We start from the raw sequence: 20,542 nt of genomic DNA, 5'->3' as shown, positions 1-20,542 counted from the left end.
GAATGGATATATCTTTACCGTGACACAGGATTTTATCCGTTTACCCTACCCCATCCTAAGAGGGGTCCTACATACATTTACCTCATGTGGCAGGGCACATAAATGTGATCAATATAATTTACTACTTCATGCATTTGAACTGTTATGCTATTTTTTTATTACATTTTCCTTTAAACCACAAAGTATCAATTTTTGAATATAATTCACTATGTCTAAACAGGAAGAAACAAAAAAACATGACTTTACTGCAAAAAAACCATGAAAGATGTAATTCATATAATATAAGCTGTTTTTATGACCGTTAGCAAATCATTATTTATTTATCGTCACCCTATTATTGAGTATGTATTTGTTTTAATGCTTAATGTTTTAATCAAATATGTGAAAACTGTAATTTGCAATCACCAGATCGTATAGAACAAGTGTTAAACATGTCCCCCCCCCCCCCATACCTCCTTCTTTCCCGTATTTATTTTTTTAAATATGTGGAACTACGTTTTTTTCCCGGGCTTTTGCATTATATAAGCTAGTACTATACGCGTGCAAACATGTACGACAGACCTAATGAAAGGTTCAGAAACGTATCGGCCGCTGAATACAGAACAAATTCCTTTCAAAGATAAAACTATCTTTTATCATTATTTCCTACCTGCCTGGCGCCGATACCGTAAATACTGCAACTTTTTCTTCTACCTTTTGTACTTTTTACATTTTAGGCTTCTTCCACTTTTGCATGTTTAGATAAAATTGCTGCCATCTTTCACAAAATTAAAAATAAAGAAGTTATTGACCATTGTTTGTGCTTATCAAGACAACCCCTGTCCATGTGCCCTCTTGGGGCATGTGTACATTAGGGGGAGGGGAGAGGAGACACTCTTCTGAACCTGCTCTATGGGGTGCCAGAAGCTGGTTTCGCTGCGATTTGATGGACTTATTGTGCGTACATTATAACAGTGAACTTGGAGCCTGATGTAAAACTACAGATTGGCACAATTCATTTAGACGCCACATTTGGGTCTGTTAATTTGATCCATAGTACTGGGCCCCTAATGTATCGTGAGAAGAAACTGCAGCATCCCATATTAAAGAGCAGCAATTTTAAGGGAGAATACGCTGCCTATGGCTCTGTTCCCGCAGTGTTTTTCTCATGTGCACTTTACGTGCCTGAATACGTGTTAAACGCCTGCAGTATAGATGTAGCAATCTTTAACCCCTTAAGGACAACCATTTTTTTCTTTTTAATTCCGTTTTTCACACTGGTGTGGACACTTATTTTTTGAGGGAGGAGTCGTCGTATTTAAAGTACCATATAATGTACTGGGAAACTGCAAAAAATTTCTTTGGTGGACTGAAATTGGGGAAAAAAAAACTGATTCCTCTAGGTTTCGTTTTTACGGCTTTCACCATACAGTAAAAACTACAGCTTAACGTTATTCTGAAGCTCAATACGATTACAATGATACCTGGTTTATATACCAGTTCACAGTGCGCGTTAAATAACACTATATTGTAATAGTCCAGACTTTTACAGATGCAGTGATACCATTTTTGTTTACTTTTATTTTTTACATTACTTTAGAGGAAGAAGGGGGGGGGGGGGGGTTAAACTTTTTTTAAAACCATTTTAGTCCCCCTAGGGGGACTTGAACCAGAGGGCAATACAATGCAAATCTATTGAAGTGTATAGTCATTTTTACAGGCTTCTGTTAAGCCACAGGCAGGGCTTGACAGAGGCAGTACTGGGGGCCTTCATTAGGCACCTGAACTGCCATGACAACCCTCAGCATGGTGGGGGCACAGATGAGCCCTCTGAGTGGGCTGCCCCCCTCTTTCTAACACCTCAGATGCTGGGGTCGCGATTGACTGTAGCATTTGAGGGGTAAAACTGCCAGGAGCGGCGATGTTGCTCCTGGCCGTTCATGCCAGGTGTCTGCTGTAAGACCCAGCGCGCTCCATACTTCCCCTGTGTGAAGGGGTTAAAGTTTTTTGCCATTGTGTATTTCATGCATTAAAAGTTTTATGTCCAGCTATCAAACACCTCTAAGTTAAGTTAATCTAACTTATTAGATGTGATAGATATTAGCTGGATCCTGTGTCAGACATGCAGGACCTGTTTGCAGCGGAGTCGTCTGTTCAGCTGAACAGGCTAAAAAGTATACAAGATACAAAGAAGCAGCATCAGTAAAAGTAGTAAAAAAAATGTAAGTGAATTTAAATGTTGCTAAAAACACATGGCATTAATTTAATAAAAATAAATAATATATATATATTTACAAAAGGTGCATGTAGCCTTTAACTTGATGTTTTCAAAGACTTAAGTGCTTACTTGTCAAGATAAGGGTATGTTCACACGCTTAACAAAAAACATCTCAAAATACGGAGCTGTTTTCAAAGGGAAAACAGCTCCCGATTTTCGCGGTGTTTTTTACAGTCATTTTTGGAGCTCTTTTTCTATAGAGTCTATGAAAAACTGCTCCGAAAACGGCTGAAGTAGTGACATGCACTTCGTTTTCGTGGCCGTTTTGAAAAATGGCCACGTAAAAAAAACGGCCCGTCAGAACAGAATGCTGTTTTTCCCATTGAAATCAATGGGCAGATGTTTGGAGGCGTTCTGCTTTCGATTTTTCGGGCCGTAAACGCCCAAAAAACGGCCGGAAAATGGGAAAGCTGAACGCCTCCAAACATCGCCTCCATGAAAATAGGCCGTGTGAACATACAGATGTAGCAATCCTTAGGGTATCTCGATTTTACCTTATGTAAGAGCAAGGTACAGCGGTGCCGGATCGTTGCATCCATGCACTTTCCTCCGATTGTGAGGAGAAATAATGATCATTTTAACTCAGAGCTGTGTGCGGTGATCCAAGCAGGTAAAACCCTACAGTGTTTTCCCCACCAACATACCACGTGATGGCCAACACTGCAGTTCATAACCAACATTAGCACTTGAGAAAATGGCTCCAAGAAATAAAAGTAGACACCACACAGTAGAGACAATCCATTTATTTTAGGGTGTAGTGAGAAGCAGGAAATGGTTAATGTTTACAAAGTAAGTGTTTTAGGCAAAAATGTAAAGAAAAATTAGTGGTGTCAGACTACACACTGTCCAAACTACCCCGAGGTACCGGGAGAGCATTGCGTCACAAACATGCAACCTTAGAAAGGCGTTCACACTGTACGAGTGCTTCACCAAGGCAATATAAAGGCCCCATTTACATTTAAAAAAAAGTTCTAATACACAAAGTTACTCTAACTTTATTACCACATTGTATTCACCCTCCTTTAACATCTGCACCCAATACAAGAGATGATGGCCGTAAGTACGATAAAGAAAAGCCATAGCCTATAAAAAGGTCTCGAATAGAAAGTTTCTAAAATTAAAGTGAAGCGTGCGTGTCCAACTGTTGTGGATGAACAGTTCGGTAACTTGTATTACTTCTCTTGATCCTGAGGTACAGGTTGTATAAGGGTGCGGTCACATGGGGCAAAAATCAGTAGCAGAAATTTTCTGCGAATGACAATCGGTTCCATTCAGATGAATAGAACAGATTTTCATTTGCAGAAAGTCTGCTGCATGTGACTGCACCCTCGGGCCGGGTTCCCATCGGTCGGATACGCTGCATAAAAATAACGCAGCGTATCCTGCCTGGTACCCGCAGTAACTTCTGCTGGGGGGGGGGGGCAAATGTAACCCCTCCTGCGGTCACATTGGGTGCAACGTCCTCCCAAGAGGCCGGACTGCAGGAAGGAGGAGAGAGTTCTAGGTAAGCATGATTTTTTTATTTTTTTTTAATTTTTGCTCACTGTCTATACAGACGACGGGATGTAAAGATTCCCAAAAGGTTCTAAGCAGTAATCTGATGTAGGGTAAACGGTCATTACATTCTAGGAGATCATTTAAAGGGGTTGTCTCTTTCAAGATAACCCCTTTTCATATTGAAGTCAGCCTGGCTGATCGTCATAGTTCCAGCTGCGAGGGAAATATAGCGTTACATTCCTGCCACTTGTAATCATAGACGGGCTAGGTTGGGTCGACAAGAGCAGCATTGTGTTACCTCTCTGCTTACCCCATTCAGGTTGCCATAAAACAACGCTTCTGTTCTGCTGACACACTACTAGAAGCTTTCTGATCAATTACTTAAAGGGACTGTCACTAGTTTATTAATTCCCCATCTCCTAACTAATCTAATAGGTGCTATGATGCGAAGTACAGTATTTAAAAAAAACAAAACACATTATTTGCAAAGTTCTGGGCATTTTTCTAAATATGCTAAGTTGTCTCTTGCCAAATAGGTAGTGACTTTTCACTCTGGGCAGTGTAATGTGTTCTGTATGACGCTGTCCAATCAGCATACAGCTTCTCTGCTCAGCCCAGCAACACAGAGTGATCATATAGTATACAGCTTCCATTCCCGACTGTGGTTTCAACTGGTGATATCCCCGGTTGTTTCACAGCTAGAACTGCGAACCTGGTGGCATGTGAAAGATTAGAATCTCATCTTTCATATGCCACCAGTGTTCTAGGTGGTCCACAGTCGGAGATATGGCTATTTGAAGTGATCCTTCTTCCCTCCCTATAGCCTCAGTCTCTCACACTGTGTGAAGCAGCTTCATGCTGATAGGACAGCATCAGAGGCTGTGAGGTAGCTCCACCTCAGGAGAATCACTGCAGTTGACACCCACTTGTCTAGTATAGCCTCATTTGCATATTTAGAAAAAAAAGCTCATAACTTTTAAAATAATAAAGGTTTTGGGATGGAATTTTCACTATCGTTAGGAGATAGGCATTACTAAACTAGTGACAGATCCTCTTTAAATCTACCAGTATAGAAGTAGTGAAGCTTCCAGGTAGACCTTTGTGTCACAAGATTTTTCCCATGTAGTTGTAACACATCGTACAACATCAATGGGCTGATAACCGTTGTTACAAGATAAGCAATCATGGATCCGTATTGTGATTATAACGTATACTGACAACAGCAAATTAGGGCTGTGGGGCATTTAGTGCAGCTAGCGCCAACCCGGTACTTGGTGATGGCCGGTCAAGCGCTTGAAATGCTTTAACCAACGTTGTAATATAGAATACTCACAGCCATAGCCCGGCAGGTGATGTAGCCGAAAAATACCAATGCAGGTACTCTTGGTTTACGGTAACAGAGTAACAACTACTTTTCACTAGAATATATACAAGTATACACGTTTTAATGGCAGAACCCACACTGCTCATTTTAAATGGTTAAAGAGAAGTTCAATTACATGCTTTAGATAATCTACTATTTAAATACATGAAATAAAGACTAAGATGTGGATCCAAGTCACTAAGAGATTGTTCCCAATTTATCAAAGTCAGCAACCAAAAAGCAATCACTCAATTAGCCATTATAAAAAGTAACACGTGTGGCTGTAAACCCCAATCTTTCTCCCAGCCTTAAAGTGGTCAACAAACCACTGGTCAACCTTGACTGGGTGAAAAAAAAAATCACACGCTAGACTAAAAACGGCTCTAAAATACGGAGCTGTTTTCAAGGGAAAACAGCCTCTGATTTTCAGCCGTTTTTAAAGCATCAAGCGTTTTTGGATGCGTTTTTTAGCGGTTTTTCTATTGAGACAATGAAAAACAGCTCCAAAAACGGCTCAAGAAGTGACATGCTCTTTTTTACGGGGCGTAAAAACGAAATGTGGGAACGAAATGTCATTTTTTTCCCATTGAAATCAATGGGCAGAAGTTTGCCCCCGTATTTCAGCCGTTTTTCGGGCGTTTACAGCCCGAAAAACGGCTGAAAATGGGCCGGGTGACCATGCCCTAAAAGGGGTTGTTTGAGAAAGAAAAAATAAAACATGGCTGCTTTCTTTCAGAATCTGTGTCACTCGTCCAGGGGCTGTATCTGGTATTGCAATTCTAAGTTAATTACGTCTAAGGCTATGTTCACATCACATTTTTTCTCTACGTTAAATGTAGGCTGTGACTGATGCCCAACAGTGGCATCCATCACCCATAGGCTATAATGGTATCCATTTAATGGTATGAACTCTCCTGACCCTTCTCATGAGGTATCCGTAAAATGGATACCATTACAGTCTATAGCTGACAAATGCTCAGCGTAATACTCGTCCGTGTGCTGTGCGTTAAATTACTCACAACACACGGACCCATGCAAGTCAAAGGGGCCATTCACACATGCAATGTTTTTCACGCAGTGTGTGTCCGTTGCGTGATACTCACTGCATATCCTATAGTGGTGCGTTTTCACCTAGTCACCGATTGAAGTCTATGGGTGCGTGAAAACCACAGACAGCACGCGGATGACATCGCATCCATGTGCTGTCCGTGTTTCACACATCAAATAAATTGAAAAGCAGAGAAATAAATGTAAAAAAAAAAAAAATTAAGTGCATGCAGACATGAAAAACCCATGCCACGCGCAAACACTGATGCCAATACGCAACGCACATGGACAAGAGATGTAGGAAAAACGCTGCGTTTCTTATGTGCGCAAAACAGACACGCTTGTCTGAATATAGCCTAAAGGCTATGTACACATTTGCAGAGGTTTTTTTAATTGCATGGTATGTTTTTTGTTAAAAAAAACACGTTTCTAATTGGTCTTAATTAAAAATGGTCTTCCGTTTGTCTTCTGTACCTGCAGTGTATTTCAGTACATGGGCGGCTGCTGTATTCAGATCTCTCTATGATCCGTCAGCCAGCTCCCTGACAGTAAACTGAGCAGCCCCTCCTCTGTAGACTCATATACGAGCATTTAGTGTGACGTCTGCGCATGTACAAGGTCCTACTCACTGGTGGGGGCTGTGCAGATGAGAACAGTTCTCCTTCAGTTATTCAGTAGCCATTTTCACCTCTTCACTGAGGACTACAGAGCATGCCCAGCGAACTCTCCCAACCACAGACTGCTGGGCATACACCGTGCAACATGTCCCCTGTGTTATCAGAGAGTAGGAGGAAGATCGTGAGCAGAAGCTCAGAGGGGGAGGATTGGAAATAGATAGACACGCAGTGTATACAGTTAACGGATGCAAGTGATGGATGTCAATACAGTGGCAGCCATCACCCAAAGAAAATGTTTCAAAAAAAAAAAAAGATACTTTTTTTTATTTTTATACTGGATACTGCAGGATGGAAAAGCGTAGTTTACTGCGCTATTCCATACCCTTTTTTTTTTTCTCTGAGGTATAGTGACGTATACCGGCCAAAAGGACCTTTTTCTTCATTTTTTTTGCTTCCATCGGGCGATGGAGCCCTATGGACACGCTTAACATGCAGGTTGGGAGCTTTTCTGACAGATGTAGACACTAAACAAAACTTCACGTGAACAGCGCCTAATTTGCAAAACTGGACACAGCCCATGGTCAAGAGTGGTGCCGTTTCTGGAAGAAGGCAGCCATATTTTTCTAGTCTACAACCCCTTTAACACACAAACCTCAGGTTTTGGACGGACAAAGCCAATTGTGCATATTCTGGCCATGCGGAGGCCATCAAGAGTGCACAGTCCTCAGTGGCTCAGCTGATATGTGACCAGTTACTACAGGTTACAGCTCAATTTAATCACTTTTACCAGCTTTAGTGTTTTACAGAACATCTGTTGCCCATAGACTGGACTCTAATGTGCTTCACCTAGATTCTCGATAATAATGCCAAATATTAACGTGACAGTGATATCACCTGTATTTATAGGCTGCCTGTATTCCTTCTGTATATCAAACTAGTGTCCATCAAACAATATGAGATTTCAAAGCTATGCAAAGGCAGCGGTGGCTAAATATATCATCAGGGATTGCAGCAAACTATTAGAAACGAGTGACTAGACCCATCACCAGCATTGCGCAGTAGAGAAAAAACACAGCAGCCAATGACAAAGCCACTCAGACAACTGGTAAGGCACCCGCGCCTTTAAGTAGCTGGCAAATTTCACTATTTTAGCAACCAGACACCAATATTAATTTTTCACTAAACCACTAACAAGAAAGCATGGAAAAGTTAAATATTAAAGGAATTAATGTTAATATTAAAGAGACATCTTCTCACAGTCAGTCAAGGCAGCCATATTGTGAATGAACATTTTCCCGGGAACAAAGGAGATGACGTAACTATGATGCTCGATGCGTACTGTCACAAGTTACGGCAAGTGGCAATAGTCTGGTCTGCACTTTGTATAGATGACACATTGAGGCTGGATGGGGCTCAGATTACATAGGCGACTGCTGCTAATGAAATAAATTAATACTGTAACAGTAGTGTAAACATTATATATATATACATACATATATATACATATATATATATATATATACATACACACACACACACACACACACACACACACACACACACATACACACACACACACATATATATATATATATATAGGATGAGCTATTTGTGTCAGATTTGTAATTTTCACGGTCTGGCGTTACAACTGGTTAAAGCAAATCTTGTGCTAAAGTCAACAGGAGTGATGATAAAGATCTTGTTTTCCATACTACAGTGATATATTGAGGAGAACGCTATCCAGTTGCCTTTTTTTTTTGCAGTTTTATATAACCAGAACTTAAAAGTGAAAGTCCACCCTTGAACACAATTTGATATGTCGACCAGAATTGTCCAGCTAAGGTTTCAAATTCTGTGGGGATAATTTTCTCAATATATTTTTATAGTGGTTGGAGCTCCGTCTTTCTAACAGAGCACAAAATTCCCTGTATAGCCAGAGTTAGGCCGGGTTCCCACGGGTCGGATACGATGCATAAAAATCACGCAGCGTATTCCGACATGGAACCCGCAGCACCTTCAGTCCAAAAAAAATAATAATAAATAAATAAAATCGCACCACGTCGTGATGTGGTTTTTCGGACAGAATTTCCGCTGTGTAAAACAGCAATCATACTTACCCCCTCCCTCCTTTGACGTCCGCTCCGGCCTCCAATGATGAATCTCATTCACTTTGCTGCTACTATAAATGCTGCGGAATTTCTGCACACAATTCTGTTGTGGAAATTCAGCAGCGTTTACGCTACGTGGGAAGCCGACCTTAAAGAAACTCTGCGGTTTTACCTAAAAATTAAACGTTTGCTGGGGACTGCAGTTAACTTACCTAGTGCCCTCCGTTTGATTTGTTGTGCTACCAATTTTCAGGCCCCCTCTTCTGTCCTCTAAGATGGCCATAGCGCTTCTCAGACTACCCGGTGATTCAGTAGTCCGAGACACTCTCCTCTGCTATCAGGTTGGCTAGCGCTGTACACGTGAGAAAAGGGTAGTTTGAGAAGCGCTGCGGCCATTTTGGATGACAGAAGAGGGGGCCCAGTAATAGTCGTCACAACAAGCGAAACAGAGGGCACCAGGTAAGTTAACTCTACATTACACAACAAAGGTTACATTTTTAGGTATAATTGGAGGGCCGCTTCAAATAAAGAAACTCTAGCTGCCTGCAACCACCACTAGGGGGAACTTATGAGCTAACTGAATACTGCTTATGCATTGAATTTAATAAAACAGTACACCCCCTAGTAGTGGCTGAAAATAGTCAGAATTCAATTCTAGAACTATGAAGGGATTTGGAACTCTGTATCACAAAAAGAAAGCTACAACGATTATAAACATATATTAAAGAAATGAATCAGCGCAAAATGCTGGACATAAGAACAAACAAAAAACCACATGGTGTTGAAAAAATGGCCTTTCACTTTAAGATCTTTGTATAATGAAAAGTTATGCAACTTCCTAATATACTTTCAATTACCCACCATTTCCACGAACACGGTTTTCTTTTTTTAAAATTTATATCCAAAGGCTAAAACACTATATATAGATCTAATACTACAGAACGGCTAAAATGTATCATTTTAGGCAATATCCTAAACGTTAAGCAGCAGTAGCAAACTCTCAGGAAAGAGGAGACATATTTGTGCTGCTGCTGTAGTTCGCTTGCAGAGGATTGCCTAGAATGATCCATTGTAGCAAATGCTCAGCTGTGAAAGTTGTATAAGTTTTCACTCTAAACAGAATATGCTTTTCTTTTTAACCTAAGACCAGACACCCCTTCACTGTAGGATTTGCCCGCATATAAGTATACATAAGTAACCTGCTACATCCCGTGCAATGAACGCTGCCTGCAGCATTCCTGGATGACCTACCGGACATGTAGTCCTCCTCACATTCCTTATCATATGCGGGTGAATGTAGCGGCTAAGCGTTGAGCTTCTAAGACTTCATCACATGTAATGATGGTTATTCATAGACTTTCACATTGCTTTAAATACTCAGACACATAAGAAGCCTGTTTGACGTTAGCCGTATTTACGCTGAAACAGCAGAAGATTCTAGAAGGAGCAAGTTACTGAAATAACATTCACCAAATGAAATACCACTTGCGAATTGTTGCTCACATTTAAGCAACATCCAGAACACCTGCAGCTACCAGCTGCCTAGATAACCAATCAAGGCCATCATATAGCCCCATGCCACTCCTGGCATCACAGCCCTGGATATACCAGCTGCGGCCGCAGCACAGTTTGTGAAGGCTCAAAAGCTCTGTCATTTCTTCCACCGATAGGGCACCTGCAACATCCTGCAAGACAACACAATAATGTCACACAATAAAACGGGGACTACATTTTATGCAAATATAATAGTCTGAATAGAAACAGCAATTCGTATAAAGTGCATTGACGGTACAATAAGAAATGTATATTGTGACCTCTGCACTGAATATCTATTTTAGGGGGCATTTTGCTTATGACATTATGATTCTTTAAACAGAGCAATGATGGGGACGAGCGATCATTACTATATTCCCATGCATTTGCATCATGTCGGCAGCTTATCTCCCGGTTTACAACGATAATATTTATTGCTGCATAAATGATACGATCAGCCAATGAATGAGCGTTTACTCGTTCATCGGCTGATTGTTGCCCTGTTTACACAGGGAAATGATCGGGAACAAGTGTTCATATGAAGGCTTGTTTGCCCGATCATTGGCAAAAGGGCCTTTACAGCCTGTAGTCTGCAAGCACAGCATGCAGACGTTGTACTGATCGTCTCTGCCGGCAGCCAAAGCTTAGGATACACATAAATGTGCAGGTATTTTGCCAACATTTCCCTGTAGACCTTCGGGCTTATTATTGGAATCACTCCCTCTTCCAAAAGAAAGTCATTCCGATAATGCAGTAAAATTCCAATAATCCAGAGGAATATCAGAAATTCTGAACAATTGGTGACACTTCGCTCCTTCTCAGCAGGTCAATAGAAATCTCTCATCATCCAAGGTTACTAATGCTTATGTGAACGGCTAGTATTTACAATTGCCGATGGTGTGCTTATGGTCATGGTTTGGAAAACGAGGATCCCGGCCAACAATGACAAATGAAACGTAGATCACTATACCTCGGGAGAATTAGAGGATTATTTTTTTGTGAAAAACTACATTGGTTATACCAACAAAATACAAAACGTGAAAGTACTAAGAAAAATTATTTTTTTTTTTTTCCACTTTTTGTCCATATTTCTCTATATAATGCTAACAAACTTTAAAAAGACGTGGTTCCATTCTGAAGCTGTAATGAAGACAATATGCCTCACAAAAAAAAACATTTTTTTTTTTTTTTTGGTAGACTAGGAAATAAAAAGAATAAAAAATATTCTCCTTTATGAATTATTCCAAAACACATTGATGACCATTGGTCTTGAAAGGTTTTTCTGAATCGTGGCACTGAAAGAGTTAAGTTTACAGCCGTGCTCCCACCGGTGATCATGTAGGCAGACTGGTAATGAACACCCAATCACCTTGACGTAGTTAGTAGTACGTCAAGGTGCAGCTACTGTTCTATATGTCCACATTATAAGATGGAGCAAGAACCGGTGACCAGAAATCACTGAAGCAAAAGCCATTTCCTAATGCATATTTGTTCTTTTCTTCAGCTCTATAGTAACAGAAGCAGCAAAGTGGTATCACAAAGACTACGAAACACGAGACACAACGGTTACCTGCTTATTGGCGAATATTAGGAGCAGGGCATCACGCAATTCCTTTTCAGTGAGTAGCTTTGCAAGTTCACTATGAGCTTCGGTGACCCGCTCTCGGTGACTGCTGTCTATTACAAATACTACAGCTGGGAAAAAAAAAGCACAAGATGACTACTGGCTTGACAGGGCGATTCCCTAACCAAAAGTCAGGGGTAAAATAAAAAAATCCTAAAATAAGAATACTGCCAATATATCCCAAAATAAATGACTGCTATTTCCCATGATGAGGTCTTCCTTCCAATTACAGTATACTGCACTGGCTATAAATGTAGCAGTAATCTGATTGGAGAAATGTTATTCCGGTTATGGTTAGTTCACATAGCGTTTTTTGGCGCCGACTTTTGCTGCAGAAAATGCGTCAGAATCAGCAAAAAAAACAAAAAACACCCCAAATCTCCCCCCATTGATTTCAATAGGAGGCAAAGGTGTTTTCCTTCCCAGGCGGCATGCTCTTTCTTGGAGCGGTTTCCGTCTATGATGTTCCATTAAAATCAATGGGATGCAGAAAAAAAAAAACCGCTTGTTTGAAACTTTTTTGCCGCAGTTTTTGTATTTGATTCATTTTAAAAATAGGCTAACAAAAACATGCGGCAAAAAATGCAGCGAACAAAAAAATTTAAAAAATAATTAAAGACAACAAACTCGTGGCAAAAAAGCGTCCAAATTAATTTGAGGCTGATTTATTAGCTGGACAAGGGGCCTGTTCACATCACTGTCGGGTTCAGTTTGGGGTTTCCATTCCATCAGAGAAACAGATGAACGGAAAGCTGAAAAGGAAACTGTAGCTTCCGTTTGCATTACCATTGATTTCAACGTTGCAGTTTAATGTTGCAGTTAGTTTACCTTTCTTTAACGGAAAAAAACGTGCTGTCGACTACGCTATTGTTTCCCTTAAAAAAACTGAAACTTTACCGAACAGAAACTGAAACATTACCATTGGAATCAATGGTAATGCAAACAGAAGCTATGGTTTCCGTTCATCCGTTCCTCTGACGGAATGGATGAACGGAAATACCAAACAGAACCAGACGCTGATGTGAACAGGCCCAAAAACCTCCATGTGAACTACCCTTAGACACATAAGAACATAAGATCCATCAACAGCAACCGGCTGACAGCTTCCTGGACATCTTTTTCTCATACACTGCACACAGTAAAACCTGAATAAAGCTAGTAAAATGTAATGGATATAGAACATAAGACACTATTTTACATTTGCTGGCTATATGGCTTGACAGTGGAGCTTCCCTTTAAGGGTATGTGCACACGATAACTGCATTTACGTCTGAAATTACGGAGCTGTTTTCAGGAGAAAACAGCTCCGTAATTTCAGACGTAATTGCATGTACTCGCGTTTTGCGAAGCGTCAATTACGGGCGTAATTTGGAGCTGTTCTTCATTGGAATCAATGAAAAACTGCTCAAATTACGTCTCGAGAAGTGTCCTGCACTTCTTTGACGCGCCGTCTTTTTTACGCGTCGTCGTTTGACAGCGCAGCGTAAATGACAGGCCGTCGGCACAGTACGTCGGCAAACCCATTCAAATGAATGGGCAGATGTTTGCCGACGTATTGGAGCTGTATTTTCAGACGTAAATCGAGGCGTAAAACTCCTCGTTTACGTCTGAAAATAGGTTGTGTGAACCCAGCCTAAATGCGCAGTATGAAGTGAAATCCCTTTATGGTCTCAAGATGAATTATAGTAATATGGCATGTTTCCATTAGTTTACCATTAATAAATAAACTTGTGATGGGGTTGTATATGTATAAATAGCAGGTCAATATTACAGGACACAATGGACTATTGTTAATAGTCCCTAAGCAGCGATAAATGAAACAGGTCACACTCACCTTGTGTGTTAAGGTAATAATGCTTCCATAATGGCCTCAGCTTGTGCTTGCCTCCAACATCCCAAATGGTAAACTTTAAGTTTTTATACTCCACTGTTTCAACGTTAAAACCTTTAAAAATTAAACAAAACTCATTCAAGATCAAATGTTTATCAGTCGGAACCAAACAAAGATATTGTTATCAGTTATTACATGCATGGCTACATTAAGGCAGGATTCACACGACCGGGTCCCGCCCGAGCCCGAGTGTCGGCCGGTAAAATCGGCCATTTTGCCCAGCCGGTTTGCATAAAGTTTTGCAACCGTTCCGGGCCGGGCAGATCTGGACAGTGACAACAGCGGCAACTCCTGAAGGGGAATCCCCATGTGTTCGGGGATTCGGCTTCAGGAGTTTCCCCTGATGTCACTGCCCAGATATGGACAGAGACATCAAGCGCTCTGTCCAGGAGCGGAATCCCCGAAAGCACGGGGATTCCGCTCCTTCAAGGAGCTAAAGTGGGGCTAGCACATAGCAGAGCAGGGAAATATCTCCCTGCTCTGCTATAGTGGCGTCACTACAGTAGTAGCAGCCGCAGCAGCAGCAGCTAGCGGCGCCATGGAAGGTGTCACCGGGCCAGGGTGCTTTTAACAAGCAGGGGAAGGGAGCCAGCGCAGCGCTCCCTTCCACCTGCTGTACACCCCGGCCCTGCCACACAGTGTACAGCGTAGCCATTCGTCCGAATGGCATCAACTCCTCCTCCTCACATGCACTCTGCGCTGTGAGGAGGAGGAGATAGAGCGCAAGCCTCGGAAAACCCGGCCATCACTCGGGACACATTCCGGTGATGGCCGTGTATTACCCGGCCCCATAGACTTCTATGGGAGCCGGGCGGCTGGCTACCCGGCCGAAAATAGAGCATGTCCTATCTTTTGACAGCCGGTTTTCCCGGCCGTCAAAAAATCGGTCGTGTGCATAGCCCCATTAGGGGTCTATTATTCCTAATGCAGCCGGGTGCCGGCCGATTTATGAACGTCCGGCACCCGGACGGGAAACCCTGTCGTGTGAATGAGGCCGGGTTTTCCCACAAATAAAAGCATACCGCTAGAGTATGCCATCTTTTACAGAATGATGGGGGTCCGACTGCCAGGACCCCTACCGATCCATAGAATGAAGGGACTGCAACATTGAATGGGTTGGACCTTCCAGAGATCAGACCCCAATATGTCATTACGTTCTTAGATGGGAATACCTCATTAAATTACACTTCAGGTTTAGTCTATTTAACTAGTGCCACGATTAACTTTTACTAACCAATTGTAGGGATTGGTTGCATGAATTCATCTTGTTTCAGTTTGAATAGGATTGTTGTTTTTCCTGCTCCGTCCAGACCTAGAGTTACAACACGGATTTCCATTTTAGGACCAATGTGAACTCTATTGTCCTGGAAAGCAAAAACACTATTAGTGTATTACCATACATAGTCTATATTCAACCCCCGTATCCCTTACAGGTAACTTTTATATAACAGATGAATCGTTTTGCTTATAAGTTAGTTAAAGGAGTTCTCCCTTTTGGACACCCTTCTCAATACAGCCATAAATTTATGACTGATCCAGTGACACTAAACCCCAGTCATCAGCTCTTATCCCTGGTGACAGCTACGGCAGCCAAACACTTCAAACTAATGTGTTACATGGTTGCATCGGGTTCACCAGAGGAATTGGCCGTTTGCGGCGGCTCTCCACTTTAATAAAGGGGGGTCCCCAAGTAAAGGACCTCACTCTATGAGGTCTATATGAAAGGATTGTTCAGTAGGGACAACCACTCTAACACTTACCATAGCAATCAAACATATCATTTAGGTCATGGTCATACATCTGCAGTTGTGTTACATTTGCAGCCTAAAGGGAACTTCAAAATCATATTTACCTCAATACAGTGAACATTACAGACTGAACGACATGAAGACATTTGCTAAGATTGATCAGCTTTTCTAGGGTTGTATGTAGTTATATAGTGGGTGGAAAAATGGCATCCATCCATCGAGTCTGACCTTCTAGGATACTACAATTGGCTGATTGACAAGAACTCTTTCTCCTACTTACCTTTGTGAAAGTGACCGGAATACTAGCGTCTAGCTGGATGTGATCAGCCAACTCTGTGAATTGCTGCTGCTGTTTCTGAAGAGTCTCTAGTAGTCGTGTGATCTCTTGCTTGGCGAGCACCACTCGGCAGTCATCCTGTGTAACAACATTTGATGTTAACCCTTTCACTGTCCAGGACGTACGTAATATGTAATGACTGTAAACGCTTGCCGTAACTAGAATATAAGGACTTTTATTCATGATATCAACCTACTTACCAATGAGAGAGAATAGATTAAAGGGTCTTTTTTCCCCCTACTGCAATGGTGAGAAGAGGAGCAGTTACATATCTAATCACCCCCTGCATCAACTCTGTGACTTGGATGTTTACCATCACCTGGATCGTGGAGATTTTTAGTCTCTACAGTTCTGGTGATTATGGGAAGATATATACATGTAGACTTAGGCATAAGTGGCATGTATGAACTCTGCACATCTTGAACTTTTATTTTTAGGCAGCTTCGTGCGTCTCATTCTCTGCTTGGGTCACACTTTCGACCATCAACATTTTTTTATGCATTTTTTTACACATTTTACTTTGATGCAAAATTGCACGAAGGCGCCCCGGAGTATAAAGTGCTAGTTTGGCATTTTTACAATGTGTAAGGCGTCTAATTTCATAAAATATATGGGTATGTGGGTGTATAATATGATTTTTTTTAATTTTATAGTTTAGTCAGTTACATAGTTACATAGTTACATAGTTAGTACGGTTGAAAAAAGACACATGTCCATCAAGTTCAACCAAGGGATGGGAAACTTCTCTACACATAGGGGCAAATATTTTTTTGTTCTAGGAAATTATCTAAGCCTTTTTTAAAGCCATCTACTGTCCCTGCTGTGACCAGCTCCTGCGGTAGGCTATTCCATAGATTCACAGTTCTCACGGTAAAGAAGCCTTGTCGCCTCTGCAGGTTGAACCTTTTTTTCTCCAGACTGAGGGAGTGCCCCCTTGTTTTCTGAGGGGGTTTTACATGGAACAGGATTTCACCATATTTTTTGTATGTGCCATTCATATATTTATATAAGTTAATCATGTCCCCCTTTAGTCGTCTCTTTTCAAGAGTAAATAGGTTTAATTCTTTTAATCTTTCCTCATAACTTAGATTCTCCATGCCCCTAATTAGTTTCGTTGTTCTTCTTTGTATTTTTTCCAACTCCAGGGCATCCTTTCTATGAACTGGAGCCCAGAACTGAACTGCATATTCTAGATGAGGCCTCACTAATGCTTTGTAAAGTGGCAATATTACATCCCCGTCCCGAGAGTCCATCCCTCTATTAATACACAACAATATCTTGCTGGCCTTTGAAGCAGCTGATTGACACTGCATGCTGTTATTTAGTTTATGATTTACAAGTACACCCAGATCCTTCTCAACAAGTGACTCCCCCAGTGTAGCTCCCCCTAGGACATATGATGCATGCAGAAACTTAATTTGCCAAGTGGACGCCCAAACACTTTATTTGTTTAAATCAGCCTGCAATTCATGAACATCTTCCATAGACTGAACATTATTACATAGCTTGGTGTCATCTGCAAAAATAGAAATAGTGCTATTAATCCCATCCTCTATATCATTAATAAATAAGTTGAATAATAGTGGTCCCAGCACTGAACCCTGGGGTACACCCTTTATAACCAAAAACACTATATCCACAGCGGCCCCTCTCTCTAGGCTTCTGCTCACCTCTTCATAAAAACAAATCAGGTTTATTTGACAACCTCAGTATTACAAGTGACAGCCAGCACAGTTTTACTAAGGACAATTTTTTTGTCACATAATCCTATATATAGTCCCTCAATAGCCCCTCAAACATTTTCCCCACGATGGATGTTAAGCTTACTGGTCTATAATTACCCTGGGAAGACCTAGAGCCCTTTTTGAAAATAGGCACTAAATTTGCCCTGCGCCAGTCCCTTGGCACTATACCAGTCACTAGAGAATCTCTGAATATTATGAAGAGGGGGACAGAAATAACTGAACTAAGCTCTTTAAGAACTCTAGGGTGTAACCCATCTGGTCCCAGGGCCTTGTGTACATTTATTTCATTTAATTTAGCTTGGACCATATCTACTTTCACCCAATTCAGTATATCAACTGATATATTAACATCACTGGCACTGGCTACATCAGATGCTCTTTCTTCTGTTGTATATACAGAGCTAAAGAACCCATTTAGTAACTCTGCCTTCTCTTGATCCTCTGATCAACTCTCCATTACCACTATCCAGTGTAAGGGTTAATAGCAGTAGAGGTATAATTTAGCTATGCAAGACAATGATACAATGATTTACAATTTCAACAAATAAAAACAGTGTCTACATTAACCAATCATGCCAGAGTTATCAAACCCAACGGTTTACTAAGGGCAACTTTTTCACTGCATTAGTTTTCTCCATATTTACTTATGCATTTCCCCACGCCTATGTAGCTCCACCATATGCCTCTGCACCAGCCTATTTATATAGATACTACTCTGTGATATTGTAGACTGTCACTATGAGCTCAGCTTTACATCAATATTCTGCAAAGCGGATACCTGTTGCAAGGCCTTCTCACAGTGAAGACAAGCAGTGGACACCTCTGATAACAAGATGGTCATGTTCTCTTGTTGCTGCCGCAGCCAGATGAGTTGTTCTCTCACATGAGCGTCAACTACACTAAGAGCCATTTCTTCCTGGCGGCAGAGCGTTTCGTGCAGATCTGAAAAATATGCTCGGACACAAGAGCGGGCATTCTCTGCTGTCCCAGGGACCTATCAGGTGGGTAAAAGGAAAGAACAATTCACTTGAGCTAATGGACAATGCAGACATTTATAATGGAAAAGAATGTGTGCGAATTTTCATGCTGTTGCTTTAAAACATCTCTCTAGTTTTATCAAATACATGCGCATTACAGTCCCAGTCAATTCTATGGGAGCACTTGGAACTTCAGAGATCTTAAAGCAGAAGAGGCATGGTACTGGAAAAAGAGATGGGATCATTGGAGGTGCCTGCTCAGACACCCACTGATAAAAACTTCAAGCCTCTAAAACTTGTCAGAATTTTTATAAAGCCAGAGGAACACTTTAAATTAAATATGCTAGACAAATTGTGTATTCATAGACAGAATGTTACACCTGAGGCTGGTACGTGCGCGGTTAACTTAACCGAGAACTCATTGACTCCTTCATGCATTTTTATTATTAATGTTATTTCTGAAAGGTGCACATGGGATTGGGGTATAATATTTTTTTTTTAGAATTTCGTTTTTATTTGCATCAAAAGTATAAAGATTGTCCTGACAGCGGAAGAGTTAAATACATTTATGCAGGGGATTTGGAGCAGTGTATCATAACTATGTGTCTGCTGTAGTCTTTCAGCGCTCTTATTAGCTAAACAGGCACAACATTTTTTTGTGTGGTGTTGGCCATTAGGACATAGGGCAGAATATCGAGCTGACAGTCTACTTTACGTTAAGGAAAAAATAAAAGAACTAATAAATGGGTTCGAGGAGAGCTGTAGGAGTAGCGTAACAGAGACTATAATCCTAGGGTGTTGCGTTCTGGATACAGGACTACTTCCTTTCTACGTTTTCCCTCAATAATTACTTCTGTTTTAGGCTCTGTTCACATTTGCATTGTGGTTTCCATTAATAACAGAAACCACGACGCATAGCTAGATCAGTCGCATGATGGAGCGCCCTCCAACGCAGAAGTGAATATAGCCATAACTGTAGCCTCAAAACTTTACTAGAAATAGAAACTAGAATTAAAAAAAAAAGTAATACACTAAAACAAAATGTTATAAACCTATAATCCAGCATTTCCATTACTTTATACCCTTTACTAACAATGTATTAGATGCTACCTTGAGATAAACGATGTACTTTTCGCCAAGCTTTTGTCATCCATGAAAAACTACTGGAAATATCTATAGTATTTAGATATCAATATCTTCCAACAAGGGCACCAGTGTCATCATAAATAGACTAGAAACACTGAAATTATATCAAAGGACTCCTACATGTTCAGCATGGGCAATTCCAATTCCACTTTCCACAATCTGCTCTCCACCTTCGATCTGTTGGACGATGCCGGTGAGCTTTCTGGAATACTCAGAGATCTCGTCTGTAAAGCTCCTTATACAATGCGCCATGTCCAATATGGAGGCACGAATCTGGCTTGCTTCAGTTTCCAGAACAGCATGCTTTATATAACGAAGGAACAAAAACATCAGTGAAATAACAAAAATTATGGAGTTTCAGAGGAACATTGGACCACATGGTCAAGGCAAATAAAGAGTATATGTATCCCATGGTATATCAGCTCATGTGGGAACAATGTGATAATAATCCTGCATGACAGTAAGGGGATTGTGTTCAATATACTGCAGACACAGTTTGGTATAAAGGTGGACTTACACATTTGATGAATGTCAGCTGTACCCGCCCATTTCGTCAGGACCAGCCAACCATCTAATGGGTATTCTGGTGTCCCGACTCTCCTCTGATGGCAGATGTCGGGGAAGATAAGAATCGGGCTGTTCGATTTAAACA

The 20,542-nt window shown here is 41.1% G+C and overlaps 1 protein-coding gene across 2 annotated transcripts in view; it reads right to left on the bottom strand.

Annotated features, from left to right (window-relative positions):
• Positions 1–10,286: 10,286 nt before the first annotated feature.
• TRIM23 (tripartite motif containing 23) overlaps positions 10,287–20,542 on the bottom strand; it is a 41,737-nt gene continuing 31,481 nt past the window's right edge. For both annotated transcript variants that reach the window (XM_075839064.1, XM_075839068.1), the window contains 7 exons: positions 20,011–20,193; positions 18,546–18,761; positions 15,966–16,100; positions 15,172–15,301; positions 13,881–13,991; positions 11,993–12,117; positions 10,287–10,574 (listed from right to left, as the gene is read on the bottom strand). In XM_075839064.1, the coding sequence (XP_075695179.1) occupies positions 10,395–10,574; positions 11,993–12,117; positions 13,881–13,991; positions 15,172–15,301; positions 15,966–16,100; positions 18,546–18,761; positions 20,011–20,193 (1,080 nt within the window). In that variant the 3' untranslated portion in view covers positions 10,287–10,394. The remainder of the gene's footprint in view (positions 10,575–11,992; positions 12,118–13,880; positions 13,992–15,171; positions 15,302–15,965; positions 16,101–18,545; positions 18,762–20,010; positions 20,194–20,542) is intronic.

The sequence above is a fragment of the Rhinoderma darwinii genome, chromosome 1 (genome assembly GCF_050947455.1).
Source record: "Rhinoderma darwinii isolate aRhiDar2 chromosome 1, aRhiDar2.hap1, whole genome shotgun sequence".
NCBI lineage: Eukaryota > Metazoa > Chordata > Amphibia > Anura > Rhinodermatidae > Rhinoderma > Rhinoderma darwinii.
The sequence above is the reverse complement of the archived record's forward strand: the minus strand, read 5'-3'. Positions and strand labels throughout refer to the sequence as shown.